The sequence below is a fragment of the Fukomys damarensis genome, unplaced genomic scaffold (genome assembly GCF_012274545.1).
Source record: "Fukomys damarensis isolate Sample0158 unplaced genomic scaffold, DMR_v1.0_HiC HiC_scaffold_33, whole genome shotgun sequence".
Lineage (NCBI taxonomy): Eukaryota > Metazoa > Chordata > Mammalia > Rodentia > Bathyergidae > Fukomys > Fukomys damarensis.
Window position 1 is genome coordinate 3,208,014 of NW_022900945.1, and position 15,982 is coordinate 3,223,995.

The 15,982-nt window shown below is 47.9% G+C and overlaps 1 protein-coding gene across 1 annotated transcript in view; it reads left to right on the forward strand.

The window, feature by feature from the left end:
* The first annotated feature begins 1,301 nt into the window (after nucleotides 1-1,301).
* Dnajc6 (DnaJ heat shock protein family (Hsp40) member C6) overlaps nucleotides 1,302-15,982 on the forward strand; it is a 112,621-nt gene continuing 97,940 nt past the window's right edge. Inside the window, exon 1 of the mRNA XM_010605233.2 lies at nucleotides 1,302-1,504. Within this exon, the coding sequence (XP_010603535.1) occupies nucleotides 1,483-1,504 (22 nt within the window). The 5' untranslated portion in view covers nucleotides 1,302-1,482. The remainder of the gene's footprint in view (nucleotides 1,505-15,982) is intronic.

Consider the following 15,982-nt stretch of genomic DNA (forward strand, 5'->3'; position numbering starts at 1 on the left):
GCTGGAGTCAGAAAGGCCCCGTCCCTGCAGACCTTGGGGACAGGGACTGCTTTGTTTGGTGCTGCGTAGCCTCCGTGTTCAGGATGGCGCCTGGCACTTGGGTGCTTTGTCAGAAGCCAGTGTGACCCTCACCCCGCACCCAGGCGCTCCCGCTGGGCACATCCTGGTGTGGGTTCAGTCCTGGTGGCAGCTGTGTCCACGTCTCCATGTGTCGTGTGGCTGAGGGCACCTCTGTGGCTGGTGACACCTGTGGACAGCTTTCTGCCACTGTTCCAGAGCACCCAGGCCACTGTGGACAGGACGTGTTTATTTCAGCTCATGGTTCTGGAGGTGCAAGCTCCACCCCCCAGTGTCACAGTGGGGTCCCGCCTGTAAACCTTGGGCCTCTGGGGGACCCTCGAGATCCAGGCTGCAGCCGCACCTGTCCCCAGTGGTCCAAGCTGTCCACGGGGAGCAGAGGGGTGAATGACCACCATGGGCCCTAAAGCCAAACCTGAAATGTTTCTCAACCTCGGCGAGTCATCAGGGGAGCAGCTAGAAGTCAGCTCCGGGGCTCCGGGGTCACGGAAACTGTCACCCTGCAGTCTCAGGGTGGGGCTGCTATGCTGGGCAGGGACTCTGGGAGTCCTCTCCCTGTGCCCGGCCCTGAGCAGTCGCGCCACACCTCACAGTGCCACCATCGAGGTACCTGTGCCTCTCCCTCCAGCCTCCAGGTGCAGAACACCACAGAGGGGCTGAGTCCAGCCCTCACCTCTCACCTCTCAGTAGGGGCTGGAGGGAGAGAGGAAGAGGGAGGATCCCAGCCTCCTCTTGGAAGTCTGGGCCAGTGGATTCTCCATGCCAGTTTCTGGGGGCCAGAGCAGTGGGCGGTGTTTCTTTTCTCCTGGCCGAGTCTCTCCATTACTGAGAAGCCCTAACAGGTGGACCAGGGCCGGCACCGCCAACTCGGTGAAGGTGCAGTGTGAGCCGGGTGGAGGCTGGGAGTTTCCCTGGGCTCCCCTCTGCCGGGACCTCTGGGTGTAGCTCCCTCCTGCCTGTCCCTGGCAGGGCCACCCAGCCAGTCGCTGTCACCCAGGGGTGAAGTGGGCTCCGTGTCCTGGGTCTGTGCAGACACAGGGCCTCGCCCGAGGCAGGTTTGATGAATAAGTAAGTGCAGCTAGCAAGGAAGGACGGACCGCGTGAGGGGAGCCGGGCAGCAGCCCTCACTGGGCCCTTAGTCTGCACCGCCCAGACCTCGGCCTTCCAATCCCCACCCGGGAGCAGACGCCAGCCAATCCGGATCCGGATCGGGTCCAGGCCGCGTTTTGGAAGCTGTGTTTACGTCTCCTCCACTCCCATCCCCGCTCCAGCCCAGGCGGAATCAAAACTCCCAGAGCCGCCTTCGGGCCTGGGCTGGCTGTGAATGACAAGTCGGAAGTCGGGGCTGCAGCACCGGCCCGGGAGGCTCTCCCGCTCCTTCGCAGCAGAGGAGGGAGACAGAGGATGAAAGATTCTGAAAATAAAGGTAAGGGGCCAGCACCGCGGGAGGCTGGAGATGCCGCGGGCTGTGGGCTGCGGGTGGCGGCCTGGGCCGGCGCGAGATGCTGTGCGCTCGGGCGCCGTTATGTAATCCAGATGTTCCCCTTGTGCAGCGCCGGGCAGTTGATGTCACCCCTTCCCTATTTCTGTCCTCCAGGCAGCGCTCGGTTTTTGTACTCTGTTCCATCCTGGCTGAGCAACGTATATTTCTGTGTCGCAGCGTTACTTACAGCGCTCCCCGGTTTTGATCATTTTTATCTTGATCATTTTATTTTGGGGGTGCTCAAGATAGCGAATCATGGGAGTGTGGGTTTCGGGGCGCTGCGAGGATATACTGATTACTTGGGGACCCGGGGCTGCTTGTGTCCGGAGATAAGCGGTGCCCGATCCCCTAGTGGGCTTGAGCCATTCAGGGGCCCCCGGGAGCCGCCCTGACCTTCACCAACGTTTATCTCGCAGGAAGATTTGCTGGTGTAGCTGCCCCCAGCCCCCCAAGCCCAAACCAAACACCAGCACTAATTCTGGGGGGGAGAGGACGGATTTAAACAGAAACTCAGGGAGGGAAAAGGCTCCCTGACACAGTCAAATTTTAAGTTCAGAAATAAGGATTCTGGGGTTTGAAGATTCCCAGGCTCCCTAAATTTTCTGCCGCAGTTGGGGGAGGAGCCATGGACCCCCGGGGTCTCGCTCTGCATGGTCCCTCCCGGCCCCCCCTCCCTCCGCCCACAGTCTCCAGCTCGGTCCATCCGTGCAGCACCTGATTCCGGCCCCCGGCCCCCTTGCACCTGTGCTCTGGCCCCACGCAGTTGCCTCCCCCTGTCCTCCTCTGTCCTGGGTTGTCTTGCGGCTCCCACCCTGTGCTGGGCCTGTTAGAGAGCAATTCCACATTAAAACAACAACAACAACAAAACACCCTGAAAACGAGCCCCAACCCCACAGAAGCGGCGGGGCGCTTCCTGTGCTGGTGCCGGTGCCTTGGGGGTTTCTGGGCTCCGGTCCTTCTCTTGCAGGCATTGATCCTGGTCGGTCGGGCGTTTAGATTTTAATAAAGCAGCAGAGGAGGAGGAGAGCAGCTCTGGGGTGGAGATCTCTACTCATCCCTGCCTCTAAGGCCGGTGTGAGCCAGCGTTACATCCACTCCGAGAAGGAGTCTGGCCCTTCATGCTGGGTTTGCAGAGGCTGCAGAAAGGGTGGCTGGAAAGGAAAAATGTGCTTACTTGCTAAGTCATGCTAGGCCCCAGCATGGTTTAGAGAAAATTAAACTGAGGTCAGGATTCACCATCCTTGGGACGGAACTATGTCAGGTGTGAGGCCGGGGGAGCTCTGCCTGTGCAGGGAGCTGGGGTTCAGGTTGTTTTATTCTGTGTGGGGAGAGCACCTTGGGCTGACACAGGGACATCACTGCTGGGGACTTGGGACACGGGACCTGGGGGTTGGTTTCCCTGTTTTTCAGTTGAGGGTGGAGGATGAGAAAGCAATGTGGTGGGTCTGAAGCAACACTTCAGGGAGGCAGAGGAGGGCAGAGAATGTCAGAAACCATCGCTCAGTGAGGGCTGACGGGTTCCGAAAGCTTCTGTGGAGATGACGACCCTTCCAGTCCAGGCTGTGGCCGCGTGGCTGCACCCTGGCCTCCGACCTGGGTTTTCCTTTACCACGAGTCCCAGTCAAAGCCGACCAGAGAGCACAAATTGTAACTGCTTACCTGCCTTGCAAGGAGCCTGTGACATGCAGTTTTACACGCGTGTGTGCTTGTCTGGAGAGAGTCAGCAGTTTTCCTCAGATCTGCCAAGGCCCATGCCCCAAGGGGTCGAGTTAGTGGGCTCCTAAGGCCTTCACACCCTCGGGAGCCAGTGTCTAAGGGTGAGCAGAAGTGTTGGCAGACCCAGCTGAGAGTGATAGAGGGTGTGTGTGTGTGTGTGTGTGTGTGACGGTGTAGCCATGGCCACCAGGCCATGAGAGCTGTGTGTGGGGCCCAAAGGCTCATCTAGGACCTGAATACGGAACAAGGACATGAAAAGTTAGTCTTAGGACCACAGAACAACTAAATGTGTGCATTGCTTGCGAGTCCTGTCTCCCATAAGGACTGATGGGGAGAGCCAAGTAAAATGTAAATGGGCCGATGAATGACCAGGGTGCTTGTGCGGATGATCAGGTGGGCAGGGCTCAATTTGTAGACGCTACTGTCACATGGCTGGTGTGCAGTATATGTTGAAATGTGGCTTGATGAGTTTTTTTTTTTTTTTTTTGTACTGGGGATCAAACTCAGGTCCTTGTGCTTGCGAGGCAGGAGCCAGAACCACTGAGCTAAATTCCTGGCCCTTGATGAGTTTTAATCATTGCCTTTCTTTCTTTGTTTTTTTCTTTTTCTTGTTGGTTTTCTTGTGACAGGGTCTCACTATGTAGGTCAGGTTGGCCTTGAACTCACTATGTAACCCATGCTGGCCTCAAACGCTTGCTGATCCTGCTGCCTCAGCCTCCCTGTGCTGAGATTACAGGCCTGTGCCACCATGCCCAGCTGCCTTCCTTTCTTTTCCTGCTCTTTAAGGCATCTTAGGACAGTCCAGTGAAGTTTTTAAATTTTATTTTATTTTATTCTTTTTTTGAGACAGGGTCTCACTATATAGTTGAGATTGACCTGGAACTCACTATGTAGCCCAGGCTGGTCCCAAACTCACAGTGATCCTCCTGCCTCAGCCTCCTGAATGCTGGGATTACGGGCATGCACCACCATGCCTGGCCCTTATTTTTATTTTTATTAGCTCATGTCTGCAGCACATAATGATTACATTTATCACATGGAGTTGGTTCTCCCACGTAATGCATTTTAATTCTTTTTTCATCATGCCCCCTCCTTCCCTTTTCCTCACAGCTTGGTCCCTTCCCATTTGCACAGTGGAGTTTTTAAATGCCGAAGACTTTGTATGACGCATCTCCACAGTGTCTTAAAATGCTTTGCAAGCCAGGATTAGCAAATTATGTCTGAAGCAACGAAGAAGAAAAAGCTGACTCAGTGCGTGAACACTGATCACCGTGACAGCTGATTACTATAGCAACCACAGGTGTCACTTAATGAGCAGGTAGCAGGTGAATGGCTGTTAGAGAAGTCATTTACATATTATCCTGCTACTGCAAGGTAGGAGGTATTTTACAGGAAGAAAAGGTCTTAAGAATTTGGCTAATTTTCTAGATTATGCTTGTTTGGAAAATAGACATTTAAACACTGTAGAGTCTGTTCCAGATTTCTTTTTCAGTACCTTCTTCGAGTATTTTATTTTACTTATTCTTTGAGATGAGTCTTGCTAGCTTTGAACTCACTCTGTAGCCCAGGCTGGCCTTGAACTCATGATCCTCCTGCCTCAGCCTCCAAAATGCTGGGATTACAGCATGTACTCCTCTCCCTGACTTTGAGTATTTTTTGCAACAAGATCTAAAGGCAGAGTTAAAAAAGTAGAGAACTTGAACATTTAGGTGAAAAAAAATTATTTTTTTGGTTTTTGGAGACAGGGTCTCATTGTGTAGAGACTGACATGGAACTCACTATGTAGCTCAGGGTGGTCTCGAACTCACAGCGATCCTCCTGCCTCAGCCTCCCGAGTGCTGGGATTACAGGCATGCGCCACCACGCCCGACTTTAGGTGAAAATATTTTTTGTCTATAATAGGTCACAAAAGTTTTCTTTTGTTATTTTTTGAGATTTTTATTTCAGAATGACAAACATGCCACTTTGGGAGCCAAAGAAGATACGACTAACATTTAAAAGCAGAAGTTGAGTGTTGTGCTCTCCAGTGGTCCTGAAGACTTGGAGTTATTACAAAACCTGATTGGGATTTGAACAGACAGCTTTTCAGGCTCTGTGTATTAAAAATAATATGTTATCCGTACCCCGGTCTGTAATTCAAAATAAGTGTAAAATAAAAATGCTGATCTCCCCCACCCCCATCATGACTACTTTGAAAACTAGAGGAAACTCAAATTCTTTAGAAGATTTTTGTCCGAGCTGCTTTGACAGGTGGCTGGTAAGCTGGTTTTTCTGCTGGGCTGTTGTCCGTGGAGGACGGAGGGTTACCCAGGGCCGCAGGGCTCATGTGGTGAGGATATGTCCACGCCGGGTGCTCCAGACACCCCAAATCTGCACGCGTGGTTTTCAGTGTCATGTGACCCAGGGGCCTTGGCAGTGTTCTGGGCAGAGACAGAAATGCTTGCTGTCCTGCTGTGTTCTGGACCATTCCACCCAGTGACAAATTTGCTTGCGTCGTCTCGAACTGTCAGATGTTTTTGCTAATGAGGTGGGCAAAAGCCTCCATGCATTTCTGAGCCTAGAAGGTCAGGTGTCTTTCGGTGTGGACTGCAATCTGTAGTCCAAAGAAGATGCTACTCAGTTCTGTGGTGGAGTCGCGGACCAGGGCAGGCCTGCCGTCTGAGACACCTGCGCGCCGGTGCCATTCCACCCCTGGCCTGTGCTGGAGCGCGGTGGCTTCATTACGTCCTGTGGTGCAGGACCGCCCGGCTGCTCACGTGGTGGAATACACATGGTTTTAGGAGACATCGCTTGTTTCACGCCTCCTCACACTGCACTGGAGACATTATATATTTTTGCTTTTGGGTTAGGCTGTTTTAATCTTTGAATTTTACCTCAAGATATTAAACGGAGATACAATGTATTTTAATATTGGTGAGCACTGGCGCTGCTCAGGCAGTTGGAGTAAAATGACTTGCTTTTGACCCCTTTGCTGTTTAGAAAGAGTTGGAGCCAACATTAAAGCTTTTGCAAATTGCATTTTCTATTGTATGCTTCTGGCTCTTTTCCAGAGGATCACAGCAGTTGGCACAGGAGGCCTGAGCTGAGCATGAACTGGCCTGGGTTAGGGGAGCGGCACTGCCACCCCGGCCCCTGGGGTTAGTGCTACTGCAGCTGGCACTTTAAAATTCCATTTTTGAGTTGTTCCTGCAGTGTAGAAATGCAATTCCTTTTACATGTTGACTTCATTTCTGTGACTTTGCTATAAAACTCACTAATGTTAATACTCTTTGGGTTTGGGGGTCCTGCTCTGGGGTCAGTTGGCTTCCTGTAAATAATGACAGTTTTATTTCTTCTATTCCCTTGGTTGTGTTGTACTTGCTGGGGCCTCTCTTAAAATGTTGAGTAGATGCAGTGACGGTGGACATCCATATCTTGTTCTCGGTCTCAGGGCAAAGCCATCCAATTTCTGCCACTAAGTATAGTATTTCATAAGGGATTCACATAGCCAACTTTTATTAGATTATAAGTTTATATTCTTAGTGTATCATTCTTTCAAATCATAAGTCAATGCTGAGTTTTCTAAAATGATTTTTATTCCGTTAATAGGATGGTGAATTGCATTTTTTTTGGAGAGAGAGGGTCTCATGTAGACCAGACTGGCCTTGAACTTGGGATCCTCCTGTCTCAGCCTCTCGAGTGCTGGGATTATAAAGGTGGGCCACCATGTGTGCCTCTTATATTGATTTTTGAGTATTAATTAGCTTTTATTTCTGGAACACAGTCAACTAGGTTGTGCTGTGATCTTTTTTATATACTGTGGGATTTGTCTTGCTAATAGTCTATTGAGGGAGGGACAGATTTATTTTATTTCATGTTTAGAGGACTGTCTTTGCTCCTGATGAGGTTAACCTGACTTTTCTGTTGCCATGGAGGCCTTGTTGGGAGTTGGCACCAAGGACACAGTGACCTTAAAAAATGAATTCAGAAGTCTTTACCCTTCTTAAAATATTCCCTGGAAGAGCTTTGTGACATTGAAATTACTGCTTACATGTGTAGAAAATTCACAGGTGAAGACATGTGGGCCTAGAAATTTTGTTGTTGGAAGAGTTTAAATTGTGGGTTTTATTTTTTAGTAGATAAATTATGCATATATTTTGTGTGTGTGTGTGCACCTGTGTGTGTGCCCTAGTAAGTTGTATCTTTTTAGGACTTTGCTCATTTCATCCAAATTTCCAAACTCAGTATGCAGGGTTTTCTTTTCATCTCCTTACATTTGTTTAAATATCTATTCATTGTGTGGCCACACCCCTGTTTTCCATTCCTGAATTGATATTCCTATATTTTTTTTTGGGGGGGTACCGGGGATTGAACTTGGGTCCTTATGCTTGCAAGGCAGGCCACCGAACCACTGAGCTAAATCCTCGGCCCGATATTCCTATTTTTTATACTGACAATTCTCACTTATTTTGATGGACATTGCCAAAGCTTTATGAATTTAGTAACCTTTCCATTTTTGCCTTGTTTCTTTTCTGTGCTATATTTTTATTTTGTACTTTGTGAGTTCCTACTTTTATTGTTATTATTTCCTTTGTGATTTTAGAATTTTTTTTCTTGAGATAGAAGATTTTATCTTTGGTTCTTTTTCTTTGGTACCAGGGATGAAACTTGGACCTTGTGCTTGAGAGGCAGGCGGTGGAACCACTGAGACAAATCCTGGGGCAGAAGTTTTTATCTTTGATTTTCAGTTTAAAAAAATTAAAAAAAAAATTTAAGGGTATTCATCTTCCTTTAAGCACAACTTTTGCTGCATTCCACATTATCATCACATTTTTATTACTATTTGATTTAAAAATTTTATCTTTTTCATTGTGAAATATAGAAATGTATTTCTTACTTTCCAAGTAGCTGGGGAGATTTTGAATTATTTTTTTGCTGTTGACGTCCAGCTTACTTTAACTGCAGAGAGAGAATATGCTTTGGATAGTTTTAGTATTTTGAAATTTTTTGAGGCCCTAGATATGGCTTATTTTCATATATGTCTATTGTGTGTATGTCTGAAAATAATGCAGACAGATTATTTGGTCCCATGCATTATGATTTTGAATTTTCCTCTTGCTTTGTGTTTGCTAGTTTTTCCTTTTTGTAGTGTTGAAGGTATGCTATCAAGTGCATAACATATACATTTACAATTGTTATATCTTCATTATGAAATATCTCTTTATTGCTAGTCCTGTTTCCTGCCTTGAACTTTATGTTTTTGATTTTAACGTAGCGATACCAGCTTTATTAGGTATGTTGTACCTCTTCCCATTTTTATAACTTTTCTGTGCCATTACACTTAATTTATACCTTTTATAAGTGGCTTATTCATCAATTTTTAAAAATCCCTCTGACAGTTTCATGTCTGCTTTGATTATTGATCTAGGTGTAGAACTACACGGTCAGTTACTATTTGTTTGCTGTTTGTACACTGTTTTGTTTTGTTTTGTTTTGGTTTTGTGAGACAGGGTCTGGCTGTGTAGCTCAGGCTGGCCTTGAACTCACAGTGATTCTCCTGCCTCAGCCTCCTGAGTACTAGGATTACAGGTATGCATCACCACGCCTGGCATTGTTTTGTTTTCATTTTGGATCAGTCAAGTATTATTATAATTTTTTAAATCAAACATTATTTTAAACTTTCCTCTCTACTCACATATTAATCATACATTTTTCATTTTACTTTTCTTCGTGTGTGTGGGGGTGCACAATCGCCCCACTTTTTAGTTAAATCCTATTCCAGACAACTTTAGGGTCTGAGAACACTCTGACTCCTCCACTTACTCTGTCTCCTCACTCACTCCACTCTGCCTTCCTCCTTTTTGTTATTTTTGTAAGTTGTTTTTATTATACATCTAATTAAGTCCCCTTAAGAGACCGAAGTTGTCATTATTGAAATCCGTATTCAGATTTACCCACACTTTCACTCTCCTCACTGTGTGTTTCCTCCTGAATTCCTGGGTGTTCTCACTGCTGTCTTTCCCTGTGCGTGACAACCCCTTCCGGGAGGACGTCTCTGCGAGAAAAAAACTACTCAAAAGTTTTTGTGACCTGGAAATGAATTGATTTTGGCTTTGCTTTTTGAAGTGTAGTTTCATTAGGTGTGCAGAGCTGGGGGAACTAGGAGTGGTGGTCCACCCCCGGGAAGGCTGAGGCAGGAGAGTCACATGAACTCATGTTCAAGGCTAGTTCCACCTAGTCTGGGCAGCATAACAAGACCGCATCACAATAACAGGAAAGAAAAAAGAATTCTGGGGAGACGATACCCCCACTTTAAAGATGTCATTGCATAGCTGTCTTGGTTACTTTTCTCATTGCTGGGACAAAATACTCAACACTCAAAGTTAAAGGAGGGAAGGTTTGCTGTAGCTCACAATTTATAGAGGTTTCAGCCCATAGTCACAGGCTCCAAGGCAGGGTGGCCTGGCATTGGAGAAACGGTCCATGGCAGTGCAGGCAGAAGCCAGCAAACAGCAGGCCTCCCTTTCCCTTTTATGCCACCCAGGCTACAAGCCTATTAGTTGGTGGTGCCGCCCACACCCAGAACCATGTTAAACCAATCAGTGGACTGATTTAATTACCACACATCCTTAGTCCATGTTTACATACCTCAGAACCAGCCACCTGTGAAAGCCCTTCCTATGAGCACCTGAGGCTCTGGGGGGACATCGAGATATAAGCAATAAAAACTTGTCTCTGGTTTCCATCCTTTCTTGGAAAAATTGGCTGTCAGCCTTGTTATTATTTGAGTTTGAGTCTTTCTTTTGCCGTCCTCAAGACTTTTCTCTCTGTATTTGATCCCAGCAGTCTCCTAGGTTTTCCTTGTGTTTGTCCTGCTTGCGGTTTTCAATGTGGCTCATAATTTTCTACCATTATTTTTTTCAAATATTGTTCTGCTCCTTTCTCGTCTCTCTCTGACTCCAAACACTGTTATTTTAGATTTACTGTGTTTCTCACTCTATTTCCTGTACTTTTAGTCATGTTTTTTCTTTTTCAGTTTCATTGTTTTTTACCAGCCTGTTTTCAAGCTCTCTTTGTTATGTCCCATTTGTTGTTGGGCAACCTCTTAATTTCTTTGTATTTTTCAGTCCTAGAACTTCTATTAGATTCTTTTAAAAATAAATGTTTCACGTGAATAATATGAAAATGTTTCATCTATTTTTTCATATATACAAATCACAACCATTTTAAAAATCATACTGAGTGACTCCAGCATGTGGGCCTCTTGTGGGTCTCTTGGTCTTTTCTGGTTTTCTTCATGGTACCCTTTCTTCATTCAGTGTCCAGCCTGTGTCCCTGGATGTCCTGGACAGTGTCACCTCCCTCTGAGTGTGTCTGTCCCATCCTTTCCCAGCATGGAAAAGTGGTCCATTGCAGCCCATTGGGCTTGCTGTTCTGCAGACTTTGAAGGTTTTGTCCCCTGGTTTTTGTCCTGGTCCCAGGGTCCCAGTGGATGCCCCTGGGCCCCACCCCCTGGCCCTGATAGACCTTAAAATCCCATTTTGTCTGCCTGGCGCTGAGCCCCCTGCAGACTCTGCTGCCAACTGTCCCTTCTGTTTCCAGTTGCCCACTTACCCTGGCTGCTGCCAGTGCTGCCCCAGGATCCTGCCCCAAGGTCCCTAGCTGAGCTTGTCCAGCCATGCATGCGCCCATGAGGACCTGAGGGTTCCCTGGTCTCCCAGCTGCCCTCTGCCTGGCCTCCTAGCCAAGGGCTGGCAGACTCTGAGTGGAAGAAAAAAGCTCACAGAAAGTGGGGCTCCTTAGGAAGCCTGCCCCACTCCACGACCTGGCTCCCCAACTCCTGGCCCCTGACAGGTTACTTCAAGCAGATGTTTTGGATTTTCATTCTGTTTTTGTTATTTTGAGACAGGGTCTCCATATGTAGCCCACACTGGCCTCAAACTTTCAGTGATTCTCCTGCCTCAGCCTCCCAAATACACCATCATGCCCAGGTCATTTTATCTGTCCTTTTTGGTCGTCCTCAGCAGAGCTGTTGGTCTGCTGTTGTCTACTCTATTATAGGTGGAAGTTGAACTTGCCTGTGTTTTTTTCCCATTAAGTTTATTGGTACATTTAAGATAAACAATACATTCGTCATTGGCACCTTGTACCTTTACATGGTGTTTCTTGGTTCTGTTTTTTCCCCATTCCCGTCCTCCCTTCACCCCCTTCAAACTTCCCTATTTACAGAGACTTTGTTTCCATCTTTTCATATTTTTTCCGTTCTTTCCTTTCCCCTACCCTTCCCACTTCCCCTGCTCCTTTAGACCTTTTCTTCCTATTTCACATTATCCATTATACCATTTGAACCTTATTTACACTTTTAGTTTTTTGCCAGTGTTTTTTGAAATGCCGTTTGTTTAAAAAAATGAAAGCAGAAAGCCAAAATGTCTGATATATCAATGACATTTCACATTTCATATAAATAGTAAAAGATATGTGCAATTAATCTCCAGGTACTCTTTCTTGCTTATTAAAAGCTGATCAAGGCCTGGTGTGGGCTGAGGCAGGAGGATCATTGTGAGTTTGAGGCCATCCTGGGCCACATAGTAAATTCAAAACCAGGCTGAAGTACATAGTGAGACCCTGTCAAAAAAAAAAAAAAAAAAAAAAAAAAAAAAAAAAAAAAAAAAAAAAAAGACAGAAAGAAAAGAAAAAAAATCCCAAATTCATGAGTTGTCTTTTTTTCAGAAATAGTTATGAATATGTGTTTCTCTATTTCACCAAGTATGAGTGATAAAAGTGCTTTTCATTTTCCTGTGTCTGGACCACCATCCAAATATTTAGTCCTTTCATTGTTTTATGTTTTGGAATTGTCAATTTTCACCCCTTATGTTCAGTATGATTCTAACTTCTATGGAACAATTTGCATGTAACTGAATTACAGAAGTTGCAGAAAACATGATTCAAGCCTTCCACGGGGCCAGCGCTGAGCAGATCTTTTCCTGACACCTTCTTGGGACGCAGGGCTGTGTGTTGAGCTGGTCACAGTCATGACCTTTGTCACTGCCCAAGTCCTTGGCCTCTCACACGAGCTGTGGTCATTCACACATTCCTCTCACTTTCTGAGCATTTGGCTTTCTTTCCTTTGTATATTAGTTGCCATTTTGTCACTGGAACACAATACCCGACACCCACAATTTAGAAGAGGCTCACGGTTTCAGGGGAGTCAGTCCACGGCTGGCTGCTCCAAACTGAGCCGTCACGGTGGAAACTGCTCTGCTCATGGCTGCTGGGAATCAGAGGAGGAGACAGGGCCAGAGATCCGATTGGACATGGTCCCCAAGATCACGACTCCGTGACCACCCAGACATGCCCGGAAGTGTGTTCGACCTGTCCTGGGGTGGCTCCATAGGGGTGAAGTTGACACCATGAAGCAGTCGGCACACTCCTCAAGTCCACACTCCAGTGGGTTAGGAATGGGTCAGGGCAGTAAAGAGTGCTCCTCCTGTGACACAGAGCTGCAGGGTGACAAAGTGATTGGTACCATTTCAGACACCGTGGAAATGTTTTTCACGTTTCCTCGACTTTTCCATTAAAATCAGACTAAGGAACAAACCGGCATACATTTTTCAGTCTTTAGCTATGTCCTCTTCCTCCAGTTCTCATATTAAGAAAGGTACAGCTGGTTGTGGTGGCCCACGCCTGTAATCCCAGCATATGGGAGGCTGAGGCAGGAGGAGATCCATGAGTTCCAGAGATGCCTGGGCTGCAGAGTGAGTTCAAGGGGAGCCCGAACTACTTAGTGAGACCCTGTCCCAAAAAAAAACCTAAAAAAAAAGGTGCTAAGCTGGGGACTTTGGAGTGCTAAGAAGTCTCTGTGACTTGTTCTCACTGCTGGTTTTTCAAGTGTAGTTGGTTTGTGAAAACTCATTCAGCTGAAAGCATGATTTGTTTGCTTTTCAGTATATCTACTGCACTTCAAAAATAGAAGGTGAGCTAACTTTTTGATGCTAAATATTTAAATAATGTCAAGGACAGACAGACAGACAGACAGACACACACACACACACACACACACACACACACACACACAGAGCCTGAGAACCACTAATCATGTTTAATCTCCTTTTTTTGTTGTCATTTTTTTGTGACCTTGTAGCTCAGGCTGGCCCAGGCTGGTCTCCAGTTTGGGGTGATCCTCCTGCCTCAGCCTCCTGAATGCTGGGATTACAGTAAATCTCCTTATATTATAGGTGAAGAAATTGAAGCTTGGACAGGGAAAATTACCTGGTGCAGGCAGTGGTCATATCTTGGGCCTTCTGATCCCTAGTTCTGTCCGACTTTTAAATTCATTGGTCAGAAAGGGGGAGGATAAATCCAGCATGACAAAGGCTGGAGCTGGCTTAGAACTCTAAGTGCATCTTTCAGGAGTCAGCATCTCGCTCCTTACTCTTTTTCTGCCCTCCCTTGGGTCCTTTTTTTTCTGGCTATTTAAAAACGTTTTTGTCTCCTGCCATTTTGGAGGGTTTTTTTTTAATCACCTAAGAGTCATTTGACCATATGTGCTTAAAAAAGGGGAAATTTGTGCCTGTGAAATCTAACAAGTGCCCAGCACAAGGTGTGTCTGTCCCACTTGCCAGGCCCTTTTGAGCTTGCTGGAGTGATGTAAATTTAGACCACTTTCTCCAAGTTGAGGGGTGGCCGCACCCAGCTGTGGCTCGCACCGGTGAGGCGAACGGAAATCTGGAAACTGGAGGAAGAGGGGTGTGGGGGGCCCTGCTGCTGGGGCGCTGCCCATAAATGGGGTGGAGGGGGTGCAGGGAGAAACTGGGGTCTGGCCTCCTCACTCTGCCAGCCCCACTGGGCTGCTGAGCACGTGTGGAGTCATTTCTGGTTCGGGAATCTAGAATTCTCAAGTGTGAGAATGTGCGTATGAAGAATTTTAATGAACAGTAATATTAATAGTATGGTTAATACCGTATTTCCCCAAATATAAGACCAGGTCCGAGTTAATTGTTGCTCCGAAGAACTCCGTAGGGCCTGTTTTCAGGGCTGTCTTGTCGCGTGTGTGACAGTGCACATTATTCACACCGTCACGTCATGTCTGGAGCGTCACCTGACTCTCCACACCTCGAGTTTGGGCCTGGATTTCTTGTGGCCCCGCTGCCTGTAGAACCCTCACCGGATCTCAGGCCCAGCAGTGGAGCTGCGCTCGGGTGGGCCCTTCCCTGACTCGGCTCGCACCGAGCTTCAGTTTCCGCTGAAGCCTTAATCAAAGCCTTCGGTTGAGGAGTGGGGCCAGAATGATCGCAGCGAAGAGTGGCGGCCGCCACGCAAGGGGCGAGTGGGCTCCGGCACCAGAGAGCAGAAAACGTTTCTTCCGCTCACACCGGTGCGCCCGGTGTGTGACACGCGGCGGGCTGGGCCGTCGTCCCCAGGGTGCAGGCCGGGCCGGATTCCCCGACGCTCTGCCTTACCCGGGAGGGTCAATGTCAGCAACACGCTCATTTCGTTACCCTCCTCGGGGGTGGGACTCAGGCCGGGCGTCCTCTGCAGGGGCCTTGTTTTCGGGGTTCACTTCCCACCGTGGAGGCTGCGGCTCGGACCCCGCACCCTCCCGGAAGAGCCTCCCGTGTCCCTGCCCGGTGCCCTTCCTGCGGCCCCGCGACCCCGGACTGTCCGCCGGGCGGTTTACCGGGAAGGACCGTGGACGACGCCAGGGCGCTGGACCCTGTCCAGCGAAAACCTCCCGCCGCTGTCCAGGCAGCACTGCTGCCCCTCCAAGGAGCCCGGGTGGCGTTTCCGGGAACCCTGCGTCGCAGATCCCCTCAGCCGAGGCGCAGACCTCTCTTGGCCTGGCCCTGCCCTCCTGCGGGGCTCTTCTCTCTTCCTTGACTTTTGGGGAATTCTTGTACCACGAGTGGCAGCGACCTCTCACACCCTGCGCCCTGCGCGGCCTTCGTATTTAACATTAAACTCAAACCACTGAGACATGCGTGTAAATACACACACACATGCACACGTGTGCGTGCTCACACACACACGCACAGGGCAGCTCCGACACCCTTCTCTCTGCTTCCTGGCTGCTGTGAGCAGTGGAGTCCGGCCATGGACTGCACCCTCTGAAATCGTGAGCCCTGACAGACTCCGCATCCTTGTCGGTTCTCTCGGGTGTTTTGTCACAGTAAATGAAATCTGACTAACGCGGCAGTGGACCCACGACTCCAAAACAGGTTTATGTGCCCTCACAGCCCACATTCTTGCTGCTGTTTTGCCTCTCTAGATAGGAGCAGAAACTGCCACGTGGTAATCATTTCTGCCCGTGCAAAAATTACATTTTGAAAGTTACTATCATTAAATATCACCAAAGTATTCCTGCAAGTGCCTGAGTCGGAGAGTTGGATGAATGAACCGCATAGATGGGAGGGGCTGTGTGTATCACCTGTTATACAATGCACTCGAAGTCGGATGTTTATCACCAAAGTATTCCTGCAAGTGCCTGAGTCGGAGAGTTGGATGAATGAACGGCGTAGATGGGAGGTGCTGTGTGTATCACCTGCTATACAAATGCACTCGAAGTCGGATGTTTGTTTGTATATTTGTCATAAAATCATTTAAAAGAAACTAAAAGCCCGTTCAAGAAATGCAGACGATGAGGGTCAGGGATTTGGCTTGGTGGTTCTACCTGAGTTTGATCCCCAGTACCAAAAAAAAAAAAAAAAAAAAAAAAAAAAAAAAAAAAGA